The sequence below is a fragment of the Thamnophis sirtalis genome, unplaced genomic scaffold, assembly GCF_051295495.1.
Source record: "Thamnophis sirtalis isolate CommonGarterSnake01/CBP01778 unplaced genomic scaffold, rThaSir2_p1.2 scaffold_9, whole genome shotgun sequence".
NCBI lineage: Eukaryota > Metazoa > Chordata > Lepidosauria > Squamata > Natricidae > Thamnophis > Thamnophis sirtalis.
The window spans coordinates 15,730,807-15,757,249 of NW_028261389.1; the positions used below are offsets into that span (position 1 = coordinate 15,730,807).

At 41.8% G+C, this 26,443-nt stretch overlaps 1 protein-coding gene across 1 annotated transcript in view; it reads right to left on the reverse strand.

Annotated features, from left to right (window-relative positions):
- The window catches only part of WNT5B (Wnt family member 5B), a 128,416-nt gene that overhangs the window by 21,669 nt on the left and 80,304 nt on the right, over positions 1–26,443 (reverse strand). The window contains exons 2-3 of the mRNA XM_087722905.1: positions 8,359–8,498; positions 5,742–5,989 (exon numbers count right to left, since the gene is read on the reverse strand). Of these exons, the coding sequence (XP_087579031.1) occupies positions 5,742–5,989; positions 8,359–8,498 (388 nt within the window). The remainder of the gene's footprint in view (positions 1–5,741; positions 5,990–8,358; positions 8,499–26,443) is intronic.

Below are 26,443 nucleotides of genomic sequence, written 5' to 3' on the forward strand. Positions count from 1 at the left end.
GCTGTAGCATCAGGGTCATTATGAAGTATTTGCACTATAAGGGACATATTTCGACCCTAAAGTACAATACAAAATTGTCTCATCAATCAACCATCAGAGAAAGAAGTAAATAAGGGAACAAAAACAGTCTTAGCATGGGATATGCATATACCACCAATAGTGACAAAAAGGGAGGGGTGGACCGCACATTTTAACAGAAAAGCAGTATACAAATAAAATGGTAAAGCCATGTTTTTCCCATTATTTGTAAATGTTCATTGAGAGAAAATATAATACTATTGCATAATAGCTGTCTCCTTCTAGTTAACCTCAAGTCTACATAGCTTTATGGACATTTCTGTTTAGTTTTACTAGAAATAATGTAGAAGAGTTTTGCCATTTTCTGGATTTTTTTGTTAACTTTCTGGTATATTCCACTCCAGTACATTCTGCTAACTTTGTTTGGGCTCAGAGACTAAGCAGGATGGCTTGAATGGTGGTGAATAAGCCAATTTTTTTTGAGGGGGAAGGAGATTTTGCTTTTAACAGTAATTGTCAATATATGCAATTTCTGGTTTTGATTTTCTACCTAAGATAGTAGAGACTTCAACCTATATCTGCCTGTTTTAGTTCAACCCGCTGCACACTACACACGTCAGCCTAATTTTTCATGGACTTCAGCCCAGGTTCTAAACCAGGATGCTCCAGAGTAGTCAATATTAATCTCCAATGGGGGTTATCCATTGTTGTTGCTGTAGAAAAACAAACTTAGTGCTATTAAAGCAGTATTAAATTACAAGGAAAGAAAGAAGGAAGGGAAAAAGGAGAAAGAAAAGAAAGAGACAGAGAGAAAAGAAAGAGAAAAGAAAAAAAGAAGAATGAAAGGAAGGAAGGAAGAAAAGAGAAGGAAGAAAGAAGAAAGGAAGAAAGGAAAAAAAGAAAAGAGAGAGAGGGAAAGGAAAGAAAAAGAGAAAAGAAAGAAAAAAGAAAAAAGAGAGAGACGGAGAGACATAGAGGAAGGAGAAAGAAGAGAAAGAAAAAAGACAGACAGAAAGAAAGAGACAGAGACATAGAGGAAGGAAGGAAAGAAAGAAGGAAGGAAGGAGAAAGAAAAGAAAGGGAGAAAAAAGAAAAAGAAAGAAAGACAGATGAAAGAAAGGAAGGAAGGAAGGAAGGAAGGAAGGAAGGAAGGAAGAAAGAAAGAAAGAAAAAGAAATTTGAAAGTTTGGGGGCCCCTACTAAACTGTGTGGTCCACAGAGTTCAGCCCTGCACCAAGAGCCATCTGATCCCTTCTTAGCAGCATGATGAGCAGGGAAAGAACAAAAAAAAAGGCATATGGTGGGCTCATCTTCTGGCTCTGGCTCCACCTGCTACTGGTGTTAACTCTGCCCAACATCACTCTACAGCCCCTAATAGACCCTAAGGAGATGCCGCATTTTTACCACTCCATCTTTTAGGTTGCACTTACTCAGGGCAATGGAATTTACTCCCAAATAAACACACATAACATTCACTTGTGAATGTTTTTATGGCAGGATAGGCCACGGAAAAGGGTCATTTTTCAGTGTTATCTACATTCTACACAGAGGTTTTTTTGTTTTTTTGTTTTTAAAGAAAATTAAAATTACCCCTCTGGGAAGGATGCATTTAATGTCCCTGGTTAAGTTCTAAATTTGCCTAATCCAATGCGAATCTCTCCGTGTTTACTTAAGTTTGCTTCTTCATAGCTATACTTTTAGCATTGTAACTTTATCCATTGTGCCACAGCTCTAATCATTTACAACTCACAATATAAACAACATTGCAATTGTCTGACGATACCCTGCCTACACCCACACACACACAAAGTCAAAGGGCAGGCTGGATACCCAAAGTTGTATTCCTCCTCCTTGGGACAATAATGCAAAAAATAGCAGATGTGAAAATACAGTATATCCATTTGCTGATCTCTTTGTTAAACTCCAACTCAGCTGCTTTGGGGAGTTACTTTTTTTCTGCCTAACGTTAGTGCCAGTCTGGATTGAGTAATGCCTTACAATTAATCAAACCGAAATACAATAGCCCTGAATAACGAAAGAGTGGATTTCTAAGGGAAATCCATTAACGGGGGCTTCTACTTTTTGAGAAGCTGGGGGGGGGGGGAGAGAGGGAGCTGCATTTTAACACCTTGCTTTTTATTATCCTTACACATCAAACCTCAGCCCGGATTTCTCCATTTCTGACCAGGAGAGAGTTGCATTTCAAAAGGACTGAGAACAATATAGCCAGCTCACACCTCAATTCAAATTCTGCAATGATCTGTCAATGAGTGCCTTTTGCCACTTAGCAGTTGGCACCCTGGGGAAGTCTCAAGGTGGTGGATAGGGGCTGGGCTTCCTGCTGCCTTTCCTGGAGGTGCACCAGCATGGAGAAAGCAAATAGCAAAGCGGTTATCAGGGCTCCCTCCCACCCCCACCTCCTTCCTGCCAAGGGCCGCAAGCCAGGATATCTTCCATTTGGGAAAGGGAAGAAGACAAGGCAGGTTAATCAGAGAAGGAGAATATGTGCAGCTCAGGGTTGAAAGGAGAAGTCCTTGGTGCTCTCTGAGCCTCTGGTTGTTCTCTTGCAGACGTTTCATCAACCCAAACCAGGTAACATCATCAGGACTGATGATGTTATCTAGTTCAGATAATGAATAGAATAGAATTAAATTGAATTGATTCTTTATTGGCCAAGTGGGATTGGACACACAAGGAATTTGTCTTTGGTGCATGTGCTTTCAGTGTATATAAAGAAAAATAAAATAGAATACATTCATCAAGAATCATAAGATACACCACATAGGTTACGAAGAAGCAATCAAATTATACTAGGAAACAAATAGCAGTTAGACTTATATACCGCTTCATAGGGCTTTCAGCCCTCTCTAAGCGGTTTACAGAGTCAGCATATTGCCCCCAACAACAATCCGGGTCCTCATTTTACCCACCTCGGAAGGATGGAAGGCTGAGTCAACCTTGAGCCGGTGGGATTAGAACCGCTGAACTGCAGATAACAGTCAGCTGAAGTGGCTGAATTTACATATACTGCAACATGGTTATAGTCATGTGGAGAGAGATAGGTACTAGGAAAGAGATAGGTACTAGGAAGGAAGAGAAGAATAATAGTAATTCAATCTTAGTAGATAATTTGAGTGTTGTGGGGTTTAGTTGTTTAGCAGAGTGATGGCATTTGGGGAAAAACTGTTCTTGTGTCTAGTTGTCTTGGTGTGCAGTGCCCTATAGCATCGTTTTGAGGGTAAAAGTTGAAACAATTTACGTCCAGGATGTGAGGGGTCTGTAGATATTTTCACAGCCCTCTTTTTGACTTGTGCACTATACAGGTCCTTGATGGAAGGCAGGTTAATTCAGGTAATGAAACATCTGCGGGGAAAACAATGAGGCTCAGAGAGCACCCAAGGCCCCTCAATCAGAAAGCTTTTTAAAAAGGTATTTTTCAACAAAGCAGGTTCTCAGGTGATATTGCGATTGGCTTTTTTGGCTAGATCAGTGTTTTTCAAACTTGGCTACTTGAAGATGTCTGGACTTTAACTCCCAGAATTCCCCAGCCAGCGAATGCTGGCTGGGGAATTCTGGGAGTTGAAATCCAGACGTCTTCAAGTTGCAAAGATTGAGAAACACTGGCTAGATTAACCATTCCAGCGGCAGAGAGGAAGAAAGTAGGGAGTTCAGAAAAAGCTAAGGGTTGCTAGTTTCATTCCTGGGCATTGTACTTTGTTACCCTTTTAAAAAAATCTTCTAGCTCCAATTTTGCCCAAGCAGGACTTCTCAGAGCTAAGCCTTTTTCCTTCTGATGCAAGGACAACGCCCAAGATGCTCAACAATGGCCGTGCTAGTTGGAAATCCTGGTAGTTGAGGTTTACTCATCTGAAGGGGGTTATAGATTGAGAGAAAGTGACTCAGCTACTCAGAATACACTACGATACCAACCTTTCTTTCATAGTCTGATGACTCCACCTGAGGCACACCAGAGACAATGCCAAGAATCAGGAGATTCCGCAGTGTCAGTTTTTGTTATGGAAAAAATGGAGTGAAACCTACATACCGTATGTAAGCTTAATGCTTTATCCCCACATGTGGCTTTCCCACAGCAACTTTTCCCCTTCTTTCAACCTCTTGCCCCCAGGTGTTTATCCTTAAGGCAGAATCACAGTATAAGAAAGAGAAGGAATTTCCGAAGCTGCCTTTCCAGGTGCTTTTTAAATTTAGGGTGAATTAAAACGAATTAGATAGAGCCTGATCCTACCGGTGAAAACAAAATTGAATACTGCGGCTGAGCTTTGGAATACTCAGAAGTGTGCACCTAAATTGAGTGCAAAGTGCGTTTTTGCTACACATCTAGAAATCTGATCAATCAGTATTATCGTCATCAGTATTTTCTCCAACGCATCTCATTTTAAAAGGCAGTAATAATTACTCAGTGATTAATGCTTTCTAAGAGCTCTTCAAGTTGGCAATATAGAGGTGACTGATAAGAACATTGCCCAGATTGGGAAGATTATAATCCTGGCAAGTGATTTAGATAGTATGCAAACAAATAAATGCACCCATGCTGATAAAGATAAAAAGATGCCCTCAAGTTGCCCCCAAGAGACAATCATGCATTTTTCTTAGGAATATGTATGTTATCATTACACGACCACTCTTACTACAGCTTTTCCTTCCATCCTTTTGACTTTTACAAGACTCTTGACAGAAAGCAAAAGTAGCTCTTCTAATCTACACAACTGAAAGAAGTGAAAAACCAAGTGTTTTAAGCCCTTTCAAACAAAATAGTTCCCTATTTAAAACAAAGAAACAAACAAAATCTTCATCGACTCATAGAGTTTATCATGCCGGCCGGCAAGAGATCAGCACACTTCCATTAATTCTTGCACCTAACAAAGTTGTTGACCAATCATTTCTTAATACTGCATCTTTTATACATATTTTACAGCAACACAGACCTGCTCGGGGTTGCAATTCCTCACATCTGGACAACATCAAGCCTGAGACTCTGATGAAACAACAGTTCAATTTGGCATTGCAGAATTTAATTAGGGATTAAATTAGGGATTTAACTGTCCCCACTAGTGCTCATTTTGAGGAGTCTAATGCATTCAAGCTCTGCATGAAAATGTAGCCTCTTACTCTTAGGCAGGTTTTCTGTCTCTACCCTATTTATTCTATCTCTATCTTGACAGCTGTTCTATTTTTACAGCAATGCCACCCAAATTGCTCTACTTTTCATCCCTGTCCTGGGTCTATTTCCCTGTTCCCTGCTCCAGAAACCACTTTCATTCCAACTGGTTTCACTCGACTTTTGAATCTCCATGCTCTTATGCAACATTCGTACTACTAACAATCCACTCCTCAGCTGTGTACAATTTATTTTTCTGAGAGTCTCTTCTCATCAGGGTTAAGTATCTACCACTTTCCATCTAGCTTTGCTGCTTCCCTCTTAAAACAGAGGTCTTCAAACTTGGCAACTTTAAGACTTGTGGACTTCAACTCCCAGAAGTCCACAAGTCCACAAGTCTTAAAATTGCCACGTTTGGGGACTTCTGCAAATACTTCCCAACCAGAATTTGTTCTGACCCTTTTTGTCCTTACAGTTTCCATCCTTCCGGCTTTGTTCTCTATGCCTTTAAGCCATCCCATCCCAGATGCCTTCAGGCAAACCATCCATGAACCTCTGATTGGCCACCAGTGTCCTTTGCCTTCTCACTTTCTCCTTCACTTACCAATGCTCATAACTCTGCCAAAAACAGATGTGTTGTCCACTGTGCTGCAGTTCCATCGCCTCTGCCTGAATTGGAATTGGCATTCTTTGATGGCGTTCTTAGCCCCCTCACCGATATACATCATGTGTTCCTGATATAGTTGGCACAACTTCCTCTGGCCTGGGGACAGCCCTGGTAGTTGGCTACACACTGGTTGGGCTCCAATGATGTACATCTCGGGTCTCTGGATTGGATTCATCGCTAATGACCTGAAATGAGGAGAACATTGTCAAGAAATACATCCTTCCATTCCCCACCATCCAGTCCAGTGGTGAAATTCATTTTTTTTACTGTCGGTTCTGTGGGTGTGGCTTGGTGAGCGTGGCAGGGGAAGGATACTGCAAAATTCCATTTCCATCCCAATCCAGGGAAAGGATAGTGCAAAATCTGTGACCCGTCAAAACCGCGTTCCACAAAAGCGCGGTCGACGAAATCGCGTATGTGACGTCATCACAACGTGACGAAAAAGATCGAAAAATTGAAATAAAAATTAAATTACAGCAAGCCGATTCACATAAAGGTAAGGGTTAGGTTAAGGGTTAGGGTTAGGGTTAGTTTAAGGGTTAGGGTTACGTTTAGAGCGTTAGCGTTACGTTTAGCGTTAGGTTAAGGGTTAGCGTTAGGTTTTTCGTCACGTTAAGGGTTAGGTTTAGGGTTAGGTTTAGGGTTAGGTTAAGGGTTAGGTTTAGGGTTAGGTTTAGGGTTAGGTTTGGGGGGGTTAGGGTAAGGTTTTCACTTTATTTTTACATTTTTCTATCTTTTTCGTCGCGTTGTGATGACGTCACATACGCGCTTTCGTCGACCGCGATTTTGTCGTCCGCGGTTTTGTGGTGGAACCGCAAAATCCCCATTCCCACCCAGACTCTGGGGCCAGCCAGAATTGGTATTTGCCAGTTCTCCGAACTACTCAAAATTTCCACTATCGGTTCTTCAGAACCTGTTGAATTTCATCCCTGATCCAGTCAGAGCTGAAGAAGCTTCTTGGATGAGAAGCGAAACGTCTTCAAAGAAAAACCAGTTGCCTCTTGGGGGGGAAAAAAAGCACCTTTGGGATTGTCAAGAAATGGCTTTTTTGGGGTGTTAAGGCTTTGTCTCTCAGCAGAACCAGTACATAAAAAGCCACAGACCTTTCCAAACACAAAGAGAATAGTTTGGAATGAGGAAGCTAAGGATTCTTTATTTAAGGACAACCACGTAAGCGTCCAACTGGTTCATGTTTATTGAATCCCACCAGCTTCACCCTGAGATGGATAATTAAATAGAGCTTTGTCCTGGAACTAAGGAGCTGAATTAACTATCAACCAAGGACCTTTCCCACAAGTTAAGGGTCCGGTCATACTCTTCAAGGAAAGCCTCTTTTAACTGTGAGCTTTGGGAAAACACTTTCCAGGTAGGATGGCTTTGGGGCAAGTGGTCCTGAAGATGACCTTCTTCCCAAGCTTCAGTCCAGCAGCCGTTGAATCTGCTCCAAAGCAAAGTTACCTGCAAACTCTTGCCTTGTACTGTATACTGGGGGCATGTAAGAGATTCCCTACCTCAATAGGAAGGGTTGAGGAAGTGATGGCAGGGGGCTCCAAGTGTGTGTGTGTGTGTGTGTGTGTGTGTGTGTGTGTGTGTGTGTGTAGGGGGTGTGGAGGGAGGAACAAGGTTTTGGGAGCGTCTCATTCTCCAGAGGGAAAGAAAGGCGCAATCAGTTATCTTATTTCATTTTATAAACGGCAGGGCTTCCAAAGGGCAAGGCACTGATTGGACCCTGTGAGAAGCTCAGATTTCTTTCAACCGAGGCGACTGAGAAAAGTTAAGAGAAAAAAGCACTTTTTAGAAGCACTTTTTAGAAAGCCGTTCAAAGGGACCCCCGCTTTCTCTCATTCTGCTCCCCACCCACCCAAGGATGTCGGCATCCCTTTACGGGCACTTGGGTCTTTTCTCCACCATCGCCTCCTCCTCCACCACCAAGAAAAAAGGAAGGAAGGGAGAGAAAAAAGAAAGAGAATGAGAGAGAGAAAAGGAAGGAAGGAAGGAAGGGAGAGAAAAAACAAAAAAAGGAAAGAAAGAAAAAGAAAGAGAGAGAGAGAAGAAAGAAACGAAAAAGAGGAAGGAAGAGAGAAAGAAAAAAGAAAAGAAAAAAGAAAGAGAAGAAAGAAAGGAAAAAGGAGGAAGGAAGAGAGAAAAAAGAGAGAAGAAAAAAGAAAAAAGAGAGAGAAAGGAAAAAGAAAGGAAGGAAAGAAAGAGAGAGAAGAAAGAAAGGAAAAAGAAGGAAGAGAGAAAAAAGAGAGAAAAAAGAAAAAAGAAAGAAAAAAGAGAGAGAAAGGAAAAAGAAAGGAAAGAAAGAGAGAGAGAGAAGAAAGGAAAAAAGAAAGGAGAGAGAGAGAAAGGAAAAAGAAGGAAGTAAAGAAAGAAAGAAAGAAAAAGAGAGAGAGAAGAAAGAAAGGAATAAGAAGGAAGGAAAGAAAGAGAGAAGAAAGGAAAAAGAAGGAAGGAAAGAAAGAGTAGAAAGAAAGGTAAAAGAAGGAAGGAAGGAAGGAAGGAAGGAAGGAAGGAAGGAAGGAAGGAAGGAAGGAAATCCGACCACACTCACCACCAAGAGCTGGCTTCGGCCAGGAGCTGCGTGTAGCCGCAGAGGAGAGCCAGGCGGAGGAGCAGTCGCGTCCCGGGCATGGTGCGCTTCCCGCGGCTCCCGCGCCTTTGCCCGGTTAGGCTGAAACTCAGCTGGGATCCCTGCAGGACAAGAAAGGCAGGAGGGAGGGTGAGCGTCAGCCGAAGAGGGGCAGGGGCGGCGGCGGCGGGGGTGGGGGGTAAGCTTGAGTCCGGCGAGGGGGAAGGATCTGACTGAGGACGCTGGTGGCGCGCCCCCCTCCTCCCTCGCCTTCCTCCGGCCAAGGACTCCCCCCCCCCCTCCCACTCCCCGCACCCGGCCCGCTCTCGTCTCCCCCACAGCCAAACCCCAACCAGGTTGGGCGGAAAATCCGTAGTTTTCCCGCCCGGAGAGGGAAGGAAGAGGCCAGTACCAGTGAGGGAAAAGTTGCGCTTTCCCCCTCACAGGACAGGTCAAGCCCTCAAAAGGAGCACATTGCACATGCTCAGAGGCCCTGGGTCCCCCTTGCCACCAAGGTTAGAGAAGAGGGAGAGTCAGGGGGGGGAGGGAGGGAGGGAGGGAGCGCCCCATCTTCTGGGTCCAGGAACTGGTGAGATCATTCATAAAGTATGACATGGCATAGATCAAAGGGGGCTGGCGGTGGGGGTAAGTGCTGACAAGGGAGAGATGGATCTGGTCTGAGTTAAAGCCAGCGAAACAAGAAAGGTAAAGGGAGGGGGGGGATTTCCAGTATGATCGATGCTCTGATGATTTTTTGGAAGCCGTTTTCAAGGTGCAGGACCCTCTTTCAGGCAAGGGGGACGCTAGGTTTTTTTGAGTTAACGCACCAACCATTAAAGCAACCATTAAAAAAAACAGCGGATACCACCCGTTTTCAGACTCTTGCTGGCACGCCAATGAACAAATTGTTATGACCAATAACATCCAAACGTGAAGAGACTGGAAATGTCTAGTATGCCAGACTTAAAAATAATAATAATAAGTGTAGCAAACTTCTAGCTTTCTCTTCTGCACTTCAGTCTGCATTTTCCTTCCCTGAAGCTCAAGACTCTTTTTTCCCCCTCCCATAATTATCCCCAAGAAGAAGGTCTAGGTCCTGTTTTTTCTGACACCCACACCAACTGTTGTGCAATCAGCACAGATCCTTCCAGAAATCAACAATTACTGGCTACTCCTTCCCGAAACTAGGGAGAAAAGCTCAGACAGATATACGGCCACCTGACAATTCAAAATTCTCTCTCTAGCTGGGCATTTCAATAATTGTTATGATTACAGTGCATATCTCTAACCAGAGCGGGGGAAAGAGCGAAATAAGCAAACATCCTGCTGGCACCTTTATTAGGCTCTGTGGATTAGCGTGCACTTGCATCAGAATCGAATGGATACCTGCGGCTAGTCCTGACTTTAAATCAAGTTCTATCAAAGTTGCCGGCTTGCGTGCACAAACAGTTGCTTGGCCTGGAAATACACAATATTGATCGTAAGGTTTCAGTCTAGAAACTGTTCCTCAGCCTTCCTCTGGAGATGCCAAATTATCATACTGCATATTGTGAGCAGTCAAATATTCTAAAGACCAGCATTTCCTTAGCCGGCTTGCATGCACAAACAGTTGCTTGGCCTGGAAATACACAATATTGATCGTAGGGTCTCAGTCTAGAAACTGTTCCTCAGCCTTCCTCTGGAGATGCCAAATTATCATACTGCATATTGTGAGCAGTCAAATATTCTAAAGACCAGCATTTCCTTAGATCAGCTCTGACCACAGAGGGGAGAGGAGGAAGAAGAGAGGGAGGGAGGGAGAAGGAAAACTATTCTTATTCCTTTCGTAGCTAATCATCAACTCCATCCCTAAAACACAAGAATGGGAAGCTGGAAGGAGATCAGCTTCCCACACCACGTTTCTGCAGTTTACTCACTCCCATTCATACTGCCAGGACTTCATTTGCATCCCGAGCCAGGAAGCTATGTTAATGCCAGGTCTCCCAATCCTAGACATGTGGATTCATAACACAGACTAGAGGCTATCTAATCTGAATAACCAGCGGTGTTTTGCCTTGTTCCACTACACACCGCCAGATCAGCCAGAAAGTAAGGGGAGGAATTCTCAATTCAAAGGCAAGATTTTTAGGAAAGTGTGAACCCTTGCCCCGTTTAAAAATTAACCAGGAAGTGGGAACAACGTGGCTTTCATGATTTATTTTTGTTTGGTTCCATACCAAAGAGCATCCCTTTGTCAAGAAGAATGCTGAAGAAATATTTGCTTATGAAGCGGTGTTAGCCTTTATTATCTGTGTTGGAGGATAACACTGTTTCATACTAAAAACAGATTACCTAGCCATGTTGGCAAAGGGTCAACTCTGAAAGTTTAGTAAATTGGGTCTTTTTGACTAGTGGAAGAGTTTAATGGCATCTGAAAAACAGATTTCTTGCAACTTCAGCTTAGATTTATGCTTTCATGGGCCCAAGTTCAGTTTGCCACTAATCAGGTTTATGCAATAAGTATGCAATTCTGGAAAATGCTAAAGCTTCCCTGTTGCTTTGCTGTGGCTGGATTTATATTCAGAATTATGGGTTATTGAATAAGCCTCAGTGTCCAGCTTTCCACAGAAGGCTAAACCATAAATGGTTATTTTACAAATCACAGTGATAGATTAGGCAACAAGAAAAGCCAATAATACATCACAACACCCCATTGTGATATTACCCAACCTCTGTCAAAAAACAGTATAAAAAAAGGGCAGAAAAACACTTTCCTATTAGCAATCAATACTTCTAATCTCTATCTTTTAGTCTAGCAAAAACCCCAGAAACTGCAGATTTAAGGTACTTCCTAATAAGGCTTTTATTAGCAATTGTCCAGCCTTTTCCATACCAGCTAGGAAAGGGGATAGGCTTGTTAGTTTCTGTTTGCAACCCTCATTTTTTTTCTACATTTTTTTTCTTTTGACGAAGAAGAAAAGAATGTCACCCTCACCTCACAATGGCTTTTGACTGGCTAGGAGCTAGCAATCTTCTGTGCTTGGAAGTGTCCCTAATCTACAGTAAGAGATGTAAAGTGCAAAAAAGTCAACATTTAATTTCTCTAATTTTGCTTAGACCCAGCAAACTTTTATAGGTCAAACTGTCAATAAGCATCTGTCTCTCAATAGCTCTCATTCTCATGTATTCCACATATTTTACTTAGGTGGTATTACAAGACTTCTGTGTAATTTTTATTCTCATTCATTTGCTGGATTTTTAGCCTGCTTTTATTTTTGGTGAATCAATCCTGTATATACTGGGCAAAAGACATTTATCCGACCTTTGGCTCTAGGTTTCTTCTAGGTTTCAAAGTGCAAATTCACACAGGTTTATATTTTGCTCATTTAGAGCAACTGCACCCACTGGAGATGGGTTTGTGCAACCACTTGTTGATTGGACTTTCATATCCCCCAAAACCTGACAACTACTTCACGTACTGTATTTGGCATGCAAATCATCAATCAAGAAATCCATGAAAGATGAATTTCTGGCACTCAAATCATGATCCCTGCTGATGCTGACATTTGGGTTCATATCCTGTTTTGATGGTAGGGACATGACACCTGCCACCCCCACTTCCCCTGCCCTGTCTCCATTGTATCCTCTCCACCACCCTGGGAAGTAGATTGGCTGAAGAAATAGGGGCTGTGTTTTTGCATAATATGCTAATCAAAAATAAACAAAACACGACTGAAAGCATAACGTAGCTGGTTTGATTTATGAACCACTGTTTAGCATGTTATGCAAGCATATACACAAACTGATTTCAAATCATCCATTGGGCTTCACGGTTGAATAAGGATTTGAACATGAATGCTCTCTGCCTGGCACATTAACCCATACACCACACTGGCTTTACAAAGATGAGGCATCTATTCTACATCTCTTATGCCTTCTTTCATACAACCACTTTTTTGGGGGGAAAGTCATCCTAAGTAAGAGTTTGGGAGGGTAAATAATGGAACTTTTGCATACTCTTTTAGCATCTTCTGCCAGAATCATCTTTAGAGCTATGGGGCTTGTAGAAACCACTGTCAGGGAAAGACCAGTAGGTCTTAACTCCAAATGCACTTATAATCAGCTGTTGTTAGTTGCAAAGTCATGTCCGACTCATCGTGATCCCATAGACAACATTCCTCCAGGCCTTCCTGTCCTCTACCATCCTCTGGAGTCCATTTAAGATCACACCTACTGCTTCGGTGACGCCATCCAGCCACCTCATTCTCTGTCGTCCGCTTCTTCTTTTGCCCTCAATCTTTCCCAGCATTAGGCTCTTCTCCAATGAGTCCTTCCTTCTCATTAGGTGGCCAAAGTATTTGAGTTTCATCTTCAGGATCTGGCCTACTAAAGAGCAGTCAGGGTTGATCTCCTTTGGGACTGACCGGTTTGATCGCCTTGCAGTCCAAGGGACTTGAAGGAGTAATCAGTAGTTAAAGTTAAGTTTATGGACTATTTAATCCAGGCCAAACTAATTTTAGCCTTTTGGGGAGGAAGGGTGTTGGGGAAAAAAAAGACAACCTTAACTCAAACTCAACCGAAATAAAGATTCCTAGCCATGGCATTGCCCATCAGGGGGTACCCTGAGACGCTTCTGTTCCACTTCCTGTTCCAGGTGGAGTTAGTGGTTATACTACTATAAATGCACAGCCTAGGCTCCAAGGAAGGCAGATCAAACAGAGAAACCCTTTGTCATGCAGAGCCTTCCTAGGAATGACCTGGTCTCTATGGCATGGGAATAAAAGCTCTCCCTATAACTCCTCCCCAAAATAAACCTTCTCTTCAAAAGGACTCCTTACAATACGCCTTCACACTCCCAATTCCGTCCCCCCACCCCAACCCCCACATATACACCCACCCCGACCCCTTAGGGCAGGAGGTCCATGGACGTAAAGTAGCAGTAGAGAAAAGCAACCAAGATGGAACAGATAGGACTGGCACCAGCAGAGCTGAGTTTAATGGCTTTCTGGGAGGGTTTGCTGGCTGGGAAAGAGGCAAACTTCAAAGGCTTCGCTAGTCCAAACAGCAGATCAAGTAAGCTTGGCTAGAGATTATTGCACACCACTTCCTAATGTCATCTCCACTCTATGTTGGGAGAAAAAATTTCCTTGCAGTTTGTAAAACAGCCTTTTCCCAACCACAAAAAAAGGGGGGGGCTCGCGACAATTTTCCCCTCACTTTTTCCCAGGCTACCATTCACCTTGCCGATTAAAACACAGAAACTGGGTTTCATGCCATTGGGAGAAATGTCCTTGCTAACTTCCTACAATGCTAAATAAAAAAATAACAAGTGGCATATCAGGATACCTGTTGTTGAGTTCTCAGCATTCTTAAAAACTGTAGCCAACAAGGAGAGAAAACTCTGTTTCCCCAATGCTACTGGGACATGTAGTTTAGCAACATCTGAAGTGCCACCAGTTGCCAATCCCTGCACTAAATCATGTCTTGCTTAAACGGCATTTAACAAACCATATCATAACTTAACATGGCATAGTAGTACAGCCACAGATACCCTACCTGCTTTGGACTGGGGTGAGAGTCAACTGGAAACTAGCATAATCCTCGGTTCAACATCGAAATCAATCTCTCTTACACACACACACACACACACACACACACACACACACACACACACACACACAGGCTGCCTGCCTAACCTTGTTTAAAACAGCAGGAGATCATATTCAGGAGTTGTTCGTGTCAAGCTTATCTTTTATCTGTAAGGCTCACCAACACTATGCCTTCTAGAAAAGTGGCAGCACCAACACCCATAATTCCCAAGAGAGGGTTGATGGGAAGGAATATAGACCTAGCCTTGAGGGATGGGAAAGGAATGGAACAAACCATTAAAGGGGAAGAGGTCTCAGAAAAGATTATCCCCCAGTTCTGAGAAAGAAAAAAGTGGGAGAAAAACACTCAAAATATCTCCTATTAATTTTGATTGGTATAAGATGTGGGTCAAATACTTTGGCCATCTAATGAGAAGGAAGGACTCACTGGAGAAGAGCCTAATGCTGGGAAAGATTGAGGGCAAAAGAAGAAGGGGACGACAGAGAATGAGATGGATGGATGGAGTCACCGAAGCAGTCGGCGTGAGCTTAAATGGACTCCAGAGGATGGTAGAGGACAGGAAGGCCTGGAGGAACGTTGTCCACGGGGTCGCGAAGGGTCGAACACAACCGCAACTAACAACGACACAACAACATTTCCTATCTGCCAACTGAAAGTGTCTCTAATGAGGGTTTCTAACAATACAATTGGAGCCATACAATTGGAGCATGTGCTATTGCATCAGGCTTAGTTCTTTGACCATTCCCTGCGCGAGTAGTTTTCTAAACTACGGAGAGGTAAGTATGGATATGCTGTCTATCCATGCATAAATTACCTTTTTGTATATATATTTCATAATTATGGTGCTGGAAAAGACTCCTGCGAGTCCCTTGGACTGCAAGACGATCAAACCGGTCAGTCCTAGAGGAGATCAACCTTGACTGCTCTTTAGAAGGCCAGATCCTGAAGATGAAACTCAAATACTTTGGCCACCTAATGAGAAGGAAGGACTCCCTGGAGAAGAGCCTCATGCTGGGAAAGATTGAGGGCAAAAGAAGAAGGGGACGACAGAAAATGAGATGGCTGGATGGAGTCACCGAAGCAGTTGGCGTGAGCTTAAATGGACTCCAGAGGATGGTAGAGGACAGGAAGGCCTGGAGGAGCGTTGTCCATGACTTCGCGACTAACAATAACAAATTAGATTTTTTTGGCGAGGAGAGAGAAAATCCGACAGGCTTTCAAGATTCTGATATCCCACTCTATAACATTTATGGAATCCTATTGTTCTATTTTTTTGAGCTGGTCTACCTCAAAAAACTGACACCAAATACATAAGTCAATGTGGACTAAACGTTTCTGCGTTCCTGCAGAATAGCAGCTTATGGTTGGACGGCCAGGAAGAATAGATCCAATTCCTGTTCCTCCTCTCCCTAAGTGCCCTCCCTGTTCCTCTGATACCAGACAGAGACCTGGAGACCACAGAAACATCTCCACTTAGGCCAGGATACCCATCTTCCTCAATTGGCCCTGTGTCTATTTCTTTTTTTCTTTTCTCAGCACCGGTTTTTTTCCAGTCGGACATTTTCCCAGACCAGCCCTCTGGCCAAGGATCTGTGGAAGGTGACCTGAGCTTTAGCCAACAGGTTCAAACCTGTTGCCTCCCCCTTTCGCCCCCATCCCAACTTTCCCCTTCAGTGATTCTTGGTCTGCAACCCGCATGTTTATGCTCAAGGTATGCAACCTTCCTAAACAGCAGCAGCAGCAGCGATCATCAATCACCCAGCTCAGCAGTTCAGGGGCCGCTGAAGCAATTCCTTTTTCCAATCCTCTGCTACAGTAAAGCTGTTGTTTGTTTGCACCCGGGCTTTGCTTGCCGGTTGTTGCCTCTGCGGGGCTGTACCTGCTGCTCCTGGTGGCCTGCTCCACCTGGCAAGCAGATGTGAAACTTTCCAGCCCCAGAATGAGTCTCAGGACAAAAAATGCCTTGTATGGCCCAGCTCCCCAAAGGAAGGCAAGACAGGCTACCCAGATCCAGCAGGATCCATACGTGAAATAAGAAAATAGGGTCATGTTATTCACATCTTCTATATACTGTGGCGCTTTCATGCTCTTCTCTCATTTGTTGGGGGGGGGGGGGTTGGAGGAGCAGGGAGGACAACGTGTGTGTGTGTGTGTGTGTAAAGGTTCCCCTTGCACATATGTGCTAGTCTTTCCTGACTCTAGGGGGCGGTGCTCATTTCCATTTCAAAGCCGAAGAGCCAGTGCTGTCCGAAGACGTCTCCGTGGTCATGTGGCCACCATGACTAAATGCCAAAAGCACACAGAACGCTGTTACCGTCACACCAAAGGTGGTTACTATTTTTCTACTTGCATTTTTATGTGTTTTCGAACTGCTAGGTTGGCAGAAGCTGGGACAAGTAACGGGAGTTCACTCCATTACGCAGCACTAGGGATTCGAACTGCTGAACTGATCTTCTGATCAACAAGCTCAGATATGTATGTGTGTGCGTGTGTGTGCGTGCGTGCGTATGTATGTATGTATGTATGTATCAGGGGTGGGTTCCTGCCAGTTCTAACCTCTTCTATAGAAGAGGTTCCACAAATCTAATGTGCCATTTAGAACCGGTTCCAGCTCCCTCCCCCCATCCGTCCACATGTCATCAAGATGAAGAGTGAGAGGAGGAATTCTGGGAGTTGAAGTCCACAAGTCTTAAAGCTGTCAAGTTTGAACACCCCTGGGTTTTTTTTTCTAAAGAGTTAGGGGTGCGAGGGTCTTGTAACTTGATAGCTTTAAGATGCTTCAAATGCCAGAGTTTCTGAGTCAACATTTTGGTTGCTAAGCAACCAAAGCGTTGTTAAGTGAGTTTCACAACATTTTACAAGTTGGCCATGCCCACCCTGTCACATGACTGCCAAGCCACTTTCACTCGGTCACATAGTTGGCAAGCCACTCCCACCCAGTCACATGGCTGACAAGCCACTCCCACAAAGCAGGCTATATATATATAGCAATTGGATTTTTTTACTTAAAAAAACAAGGGATGGGTAGAATGGAAAAATCTGTCTGCCTGTCACACAGCAAAGGAGGCTGTGCATTGACTGATGGTTTTTCCATGCTGAGCTTGCACAGAAGAGATGGTATAATGTCACTGAAAAAGACTGCAAGTCCTTCCAGGTAAAAGCATGCATATGCTTTTATCTGTTTATAGATGTAGCAGCTGAGATTGGCTGTTATATTCAAAGTCTTCAGTCGCTTAAGGGAAGCTGGGAGAGCCTTCCGCTCACAAGCCATTAAAGTTCATGGAACTGCTTAATACTAACTTGGCACACCAAACGCCAATTCACGAGTTGAAAGACAACTTCTCCAATTGGATGTCTTTCACACACTACAGTTCCCAGAATTCTCAACTGTGCTGAACCAAGACTTTGTTGGGCATGCTTTAAGGAAATGACTTTGGCCATGTTGAAGGCATTGGACTGAGGAAGACTGAACCTGGGGAAAATATGTATTTGCCTTATTTCTTAACTGCTCAAATCCTGGGACTTTGGGCAATGTACAACAGAGGACAAACCAACCAAAGACATAGAAATAGTAAATTAATAAATTAATGATATAAGAAGAATATTCAGGTAGAGAGGAGTCATGTTTATCTATCAGCTGAAATCAAAAGCTCATTGAAAGGTTACACAAAGTTTTCACAAACCTTCTTGAAGACAAGTAGAAAATATGCCTTCCAAGACTTTAGGGCAAGAGTCAGCAACCTTAAACACTTAAAGAGCCACAAAGGTCTTAACCGGAAGGCCTCCCCCCCATTCAATTCTGGTGCCAACTGGAAGCCCGGTTCCCCCACCATAGAGTCTTTTCCTAAGGTGATGTCCTTTTTCCTCTACCTGTCCTAACTGAAAGCCCTATCAATTGTGGAGCCGACCGACGACAGGGAGCGGCAGCAGAAGTATGAAAGAGCCACATGCGGCTCCAGAGCTGCAGGTTGCCCACTCTTGCTTTAGGGCAGGGGTGTCCAAACTTGGGAACTTTAAGACTTATGGACTTCAACTCCCAGAATTCCCCAGCCAGCATGCATTGGCTGGCTGGCTGGGGAATTCTGCGAGTTGAAGTCCACAGGTCTTAAAGTTCCCAAGTTTGGACACCCCTGCTTTCGACTAACACATTCCCACACACCACAATATGGGGGCACCCCAGAGAAGATCGGCCAGCTCATCCAAGTCCCAGAATCCTTGCAATGAGAAGGAACTCTTAGCAGGCCTCCTCAAAACAGCTAATCTGTATTAGTGAAGTTAATTAGTGAAGACCATGCCTGATACAAGACTCATCCTGATACAACATACATTCTGGTTTAAAGCCCACATTATTTTTATTCTTGACTATCTGCTTACCCCCCACCCCCCCCATCATCCACAGCCACCACTATTTTTCACCTCCTGCAGTCAAAGTAGATCCCGATCAGACCTGGAATATGCCACCAAGAAAGTTTCACATCCCATGCTATTTTCTTGCATGGATTGCGTGTGCAATGGAATTTCCCTGGAAGCTATTGTTTGAATTCTTGTTTTGGAATAGGACTTTCATTGCTACTTGTTTGTCTTCAAAGTCTCAATATTATCCCTCAAACTTCTACCAGACAAGACAGATTATATGGTAGTATCCCATTTTGACATCACTGAAGATTTTGGTGGTGATACCAATGACAACATAGAGATGAAGTGATTAAATGAATTGCACAATAGCTCGTCATCAGGGAGAATGTGTTGGTCATTTCTGCCTCCAGCAGAATGTTTTTAGACCCAAATGAGCTGTATTTGAATCCTGTTTTTTTAAAAACTTCAAGCATTACAGTAACCAAGCACACGACAATGGAATCTTTCACTCCATATTTTATCTTTTAGATAACATGGATTTAGCAGTTATTCCCATAAAAGAAATTCATGTAGATCAGGATTCAACTGTGTGGTCTTTGGTGTTCTCTGAGCTTCTTTTCTTGTCAATGTTTCATTATCCAACTAGGTAGCATAAACCCCACTTCCTTCTAGCCTTGATGATGTTATCTAGTTGGGTAATGAAACATCTGTAAGAATACAGCCAAGCCAGGGGTAGGTTGCTCCTGGTTCGGTCCGGTTCAGCTGAACTGGTAGTGGTGATTTGGTCTGGGTCGCAGAACCCGCAGCGAGTCAGGCCAGCCACGCCCCCAAACCAGTTCCAGGTCTCTTCTGCCGTTGCTGACATGTTTCTGGGCATGTGCAGAACAATTTTTAGTCAACTGTGCATTCGCAGGAACCCACCCCTGAACCAAGATCAGAAAGCACCAAGGACCCAACAGTAGATATTGGCAGGACTTTTCTGGAGCAAAGGTTTAATTTAGTATCTTCTTGATCCTTATTCTGTATCTCTTATTCTGCTTGTTAAGTTAGTGATTTTTTTAATAGATTTGAAACCTGAGATATTTTTGTTGGGCATGCTTTAAGGAAACTATAATAAGGGTAACACATATTTGGTTTTACATATCCTAACAGCAGCTAGGATTGTATATGCACAATGTTGGAAAAACTCAGAAACTCCTGCAGATGATATTATACTCAAAAAAAATTCTGGAATGTGCAGAGATGGATAGGTTAACCCTAAAAATTAAAGGAAAAGAAGATTCGGATTATTTTACAGCATGGGAATTATTCTACAATTGGTTAAATGACTGATATAGAAGAGTGGAATTAAATCAAATAGGGTCTACATGAGAAAGAAAAACAGATGAGTAAATATATTAGTGGTTGTATAATCGATACTATAATGGAAGATAGTATACATTGTAAAGATGATCGATATCGCATATTGGTATATACTGTATATATATGAATGTGTGTATATATGTATGTGTGTGTGTATGTATGTATGTATATACGTATGTATGTATGTATGTATGTATGTATGTATGTATGTATGTACATACTGTGTGTGTGTGTGTGTGTGTGTGTGTGTGTGTGTGTGTATGTTGTATTTGTGCTGATAAATAAATAAAGGGAGACTAGTATAGATCTATTTCAAGCTATTTAGCTCTCATCAGCTAGCCATACCCTTCCTGGGATTAGAACCTGTGCTGTAAAAAAAAAAATTTGGGTTTCTGTCTGGATGGTCTCTTATGATGAGCCGATGGACAGAGAATGGAGGCAGTGAACTTCCTCCCATATTTGGGCATACCAGGGGTTGTGACTTATATATATATATATATATATATATATATATATATATATATATATATATGTATGTATGTATGTATGTATGTATGTATGTATGTATGTATGTATGTATGTATGTATGTATATATATGTGTATATATACATACATACATATACACATACATATTATAAAACAATAAAAATATTTTTTAAAAGGATAGTAATTTTTCACATGCATTGCTCATATAAAAGATAATTCTGTCCTTTCTCTCAGGACACTTATTGTTGTTACTGCATTTTAATTGGCATAATTAGTATCTTGTTTTTTTAAAAATATCGTATCTGATTAAGATTTCAAACACATTCTAAAAAGCAGGATGGTCTCATACTCTTTACCTAGGGATAAAAAACTGAATCTGTGTTAGACTTTTCCTCCTTAAAACATGATGCTCCAGTTTTTCAACTATTAGCATGAATGGAAGATAGTAATGCAAACTTTACATACATGTGTGGATGAGTATTCTGTTTCCAATTAATTTCAAATCAAGTTTTTAAAATCATGACACAGTACAGAGAGTACTCTAATCAAGAGGAAGGAGGATGTAGAATAGTGTTTTATATGCTGGCTGGGGAATTCTGGGAGTTCCACGCACCTTCAGCTGCCAAGTCTGAAAACTGCTGGTGCAGGATATATAGCATTACTATATTTATGTATATGCAATTTATATAGGACAAACAGATATAATTAGGTCTCTGCCCTAAAGTTGCTTACAGAACTGAAGAAGCCTCTTGGATGAGAAGCAAAACATCTTCAAGGAAAAAAACAAAATGCTTTTTAAAAAAGCACCTTTGGGACAACCATGACCTGGATGACTGAGAATCTCCAAAGATAGTTTAAAGCACTCTTCCAATGTGACACCTTTTGTCATTGCAACATGAGATCTAGCTAGCTGAAGTGTAAGCAGAAATGCTTCAGGGAAGAGAGGGAAAAAACACAATAAAGAATGTTAATTAATAAATGCTCGCAAATGTTACTATAAACACTTCACTGTAATTGAGATGAAGCCAAATGGATTTTAGCAAGGATTCATAGATCATGAAAAACAACAACAGATTTGTGTTTTACTAACTGTAACTTCATGTTCAGTAAAACTAACTTATACTCCCACGATGTGCGTCCTGTGAGTATATCAACATTCAGCAGACATACATAAATTACATGCAGACGTATTTCTGAAAACTGATGTTTCAGTATAAAACCTTAATGTTTGGGCAATTAGTAGAATAAGCTGCTTAAATTAGTTTCTGCACTGATGAGCTCTATTTTCAAAATAGGACTCCAAGTGATGTATGGTTCCAGCTTTAATTCAACAAAGCCTTTTTTAAAAAAAAGAATGATGTATCACCTAAAATGATCCATTAAGCCTCCAACAGATTTCTTCAAATTATTTTATTTAACTCTCAAACCCGGAAAGAAAGAAAAAAAGGCGCAAAGATTTCAAGCTCGTCCCCAAATGTAGCATCCCTGCACCAGTCCTACATCTTTCCTGAATTATTATTTTTTTCCTTAGCATAATTGGAGAACTCCTCCATTATGGTCTGGAAGCTGTGGTTTACATTAATAACGTGGTATGGCCAAAACTATTTTTGGATCGCATGACGAAGTGGTTAAAACAAACCAAAAGTTAGCATTAACATATACTAGCTAGTATAAGCAGTGGAATTCAATCTCCCTATTTGGGTGTCCAGGATTAAAATCTTAAACACACAACAGCTTCTTTGAAAAAGCTTGATTGCACCTTCTCCTTTCCTTTCTACCTGCCAGTTGCATTTTCATAATAGTCTTTCCCAGTTATCTCCGGTCCTTGTTATTGCCTGGGATTCCCGTAAACCACAGCTGTTTTGCAACAGTTCATCGGATAAACAATTTCTGAGTTCACCCCTCAAGCCACAAACCATAGCTGATAGCCTACAATGGTTGTTTATTTATAACATACCAAGCCACAAATAAATCAGCCACATTATGGCTAAGGGCAATTGGCAAAACAGCCTCGGCGGTGTCACTTTTTCAGGCTTCCTGAAGCTATCAAAAATGTCACTGCTTTCATCTCAAGATTCCCAGCAGTTTTATACTAGACAGCGCAAATTCCAGAAAGCAGTATGAACCGCATTAAGATCCGTGTGGGTTAGATCAGTTTTAAAAAATACAAATTAAAACAGCAGAGAAAAAGGTGTGAGTGAATGAATTCGATAGAAAAGGGAAAATCCGAGAGAAGCAGCCAGTAGCGTCAGATGTCCTGGGGCTAGAGAAGATGAGCTGCAGAAAACAGCCATAAAAATACCTACCGCTTATATAAGGTCTTGCATACATGAGTGAACAATACTTTATAAACCATGAGCAAAGAATCCGTTAAAAAAAAGAAAGAAACATAAAAGTTAAAGGCAAGTTGTTTAAAGTGTCTCAAAGACCACCATGGGTGGTGGGAGAAAACTCTGGGATCAGTTATGTCATAGGACCTGAATACCCTCAGAAATAATACAAAAAGCTTTTCCTAACTTAGTGCCTTCCAGATGTATGGAAATTGCAATTCCCAGATTTCCCAGGCTACACTCACTGGAAACTTTGAGTGTTGTGATCTTAAACACATCTGGAAGGACACTGGATTGGAGATGGCTGGCCTCAGGACACGTAGGCAAAACTTCATGAAGCTGAAGGTTAGGTCAATTTCTCCTGAACTCCAATTACAATGAAAGTGATTTTCATCTCTCTAAATCATAAATTAAGGATTATAAAGCAATAATGACTGGATTGGGACAGGACGGTAAATCTACCACAAATATCACTTCCTGATATTCCTAACCACTGGGTTCACACATACTGTATTAATATAGAGCTATGTTTTATCTGTCTGAGTTGGAATTGGCTGCATTCATACAACAGGTTACACTATAATCCATGGCTATTAAACCACAATGGCTGGAGTCATACAATGGATGGATTGAGTTATAATCTAGTTTGATTCATCTTGGCTTAGTGTGTTGTTTGACTTTACACAACTGTAGCTTAGTCAACAAACCATAAATAAAAGCAAGCAGTTATGGCCTTAAGACAGGGCACCATAGTTAAACCATAACTTAGTGCTGGGTTCTAATGGCTTCTTTAACATTATTTGTTTAACAGAACATATTTGGCTAGGATTAACTATTACTCCAAGCCAGAAACCATAATTTATAAGTTGTAACAGATGGAAGTCTAAGAGCATACTACCTCAAAAAAACAGCCAAATCACAGAAACTTTGATCCAGGTTGTTGAGCCATAGAAATATTTGGCCTTGCATAAACACCAGCTATTTCACCGTGTCTGCCACATTCACTAAATAAAGGCTTACAGGCAATATGGCATTTTCTGGACACCTTCTTGGCATCCATCTGCTCAACTGTTCCCACACCTGAAGGCCAGAGAGTCAGGTTTTCCAATAAAAAGATTTTCATAAATGGGCAGAAGCCTTTTGAAGAGTTAGAGTTTTTGTGTTACTACTAAAAGCTGTGCAATATATCCCTATTATCAATACAGGCAGTCCTCGACTTACAAACGCAGTGGGGCTAAAAATTTCTGTCGCTGAGCAAGACATTGGTTAAGCGAATTTTGCTCTGTTTTACGATCTTTCCCACCATGGTTGTTCGGTGAATCACTGCCATTGTGAACTTAGTAACACAGCTGTTAAGGGAATCTGGCTTCTCCATTGACTTTGCTTGTCAGAAGGTCGCAAAAGAGGATCACATGATCCCTGAACACTGCAACCGTCATAAATATGAGTCAGTTGCCATGAGGATCATTCGAAACGATCGAACAGATTTGAATATTTTAAAGCAGGTAACAAACAAATCAATTAAAAGCAAACAATTATTTCTCTATTTCGGGTCTCCACATGAGCTCCTAGTTACTGGACTATTGACATCAGTGAACTAAAAAAACTTTCCTCTTGTATCTTCTACTGAGGTAAGTTGTAGCAAGAAGAAAGAGATATTCTACTGAAAATTTTGCTCCCCAGGCCTAGTTCTGTTATCAGACAGGGATGCTATCTTTGTTTATTCCCCACTGTTATTCATACCATCGTGAATAATGACGCATGTCCCCGAATAGAAAATTGCATTTCTGCTGAATCATTTAGAATTAACCTCAAAGATATATTTCAGTGTGATTTTTACCATTCTTGCCATCTTGAAGATCTCACTAGACAGCCTTCCCCAACCTGGCACCCTCTAGATGTATTGTATTACAATTACCATCAGTCACAGCCAACATGACGTAAAGGTAAAGGTTCCCCTCATACATATGTGCTAGTCATTCCCAATTCTAGGGGGCGGTGCTCATCTCCGTTTCAAAGCTGAAGAGCCAGCGCTGTCCGAAGACATCTCCGTGGTCATGTGGCCGGCATGACTAAAAGCCGAAGGCGCACGGAACGCTGTTACCTTCCCACCAAAGGTGGTTCCTACAGTATTTTTCTACTTGCATTTTTACATGCTTTCGAAATGCTAGGTTGGCAGAAGCTGGGACAAGTAACGGGAGCTCACTCTGTTACGTGCCACCAGGGATTCTAACTACCGACCTTTCAGATTGACATCTTAGCCACTAAGCCATTGTGTCCCTAATATGACATACATACATATACATACATGCATGGATGCACATATATAAGCAGTAGCTGCAAAAAACTCTGCTTGGTGAAATAGGAACAGTATGGAAAGCATCACTTATTATGTTAAGATGGCAAAAAATAAAACAGGTGCCATGAGTCTTGAATGCAGTTCACAGTATATAATAATTTTTAAAGAGCTGAGGTGGCGCAGTGGTTAAATGCAGCACTGCAGACTACTTCAGTTGACTGCAGTTCTGCAGTTCGGCTGTTCAAATCTCACCGGCTCAGGGTTGACTCAGCCTTCCATCCTTCCGAGGTGGGTAAAATGAGGACCCGGATTGTTGTTGGGGGCAATATGCTGACTCTGTAAACCGCTTAGAGAGGGCTGAAAGCCCTATGAAGCGGTATATAAGTCTAACTGCTATTGCTATTGCTATTAAAATATTAATTTTACTGAAAGAATGTTAGCCATTTTCTTATGTTCCTGGCATCCTTCTGTAATCCCTGAATGAGGTTTAAAGGGCAACCTGAACAATGTGTTAAAGAGGACTATAGACTAGACCAGTACCTTGAATGAGAAGTCATTAGAAGCAATGAATAAGAATAGCATGGCAACGAATATATTTTCAAAATGCCTAATCAGCAAGATCAAATGGTATAACTTAACTTTCTATTGTGTCATTTGACGCCCGAGATTGAATGGCCTCACAGTTTTTTCTCTGCATGTAGAAAAGATCAGTTCAGCATGAAAAGTGTACAATAGCTTTCTACAAGAGGGACTGTATTCTTTATGAAGAGTACATGGAAAGGCAAATTTCAAACAATACAAAAAATTCTTTAGTTACAGCATAATATACAGCCAACAAACAAAACAATTTTGCAATGTGAATAGATGATTATGTAAAGTGATCCTGAATCAAATGGTGGAAATAGATGGAAGGATGGATAGAGATAGCTAGCTAGCTAGATAGATAGCTAGGCAGTTCTCTGTTCTACCAGATCTATGCTGCATTATTCAATAATTTCCTTGATTTTCTTAAAAACTACTAAAATAATAAGTTGAAAATACAATTTGAACAATTCAAACAAGTTATGTATAAAAAAACAAATAATGAGTAAAAGAGATGGTGGGAAAAATATGGCATGCAACAGAATTATCCTGCTATTTCTATGAAAAAAGAACAGTACTTACATTTTTGTGCTTATTACTAGAACAAATACAATGTAGGCCATACAGAATCATGTTGCCTGATCTTTTAAGTCAGTAGTTCCCAAACTTGGCAACTTTAAGACTTGTGGACTTCAACTCCCAGAATTCTCCAGCCAGCAGAGTTCTACTGGCTGGAGAATTCTGGGAGTTAAAGTCCACAAGTCTTAAAGTTGCCAAGTTTGGGAACCACTGTTTTAAGTAATAAAGAGCTAGTTCAAAGGCTGAGGGTTGACAAATTTCATTAATATTAGAGTCTGATTCAGCCAGTAGAGGGCAACAAAGAGTTAAGAGTTTTCTCTATCTCTGTGCTGTCATCTCCTGGTTGATCAAATTCTTGCAACTTTATATGGATCATTTGAATTGGATTAGTCAGCATGGTTCAAGCACAACATAGAACAGGGGTATCAAAACACAAGGCCCGCAGGCCGCATGCGGGCCGTGATGTGGTTGGATCTGGCTTAC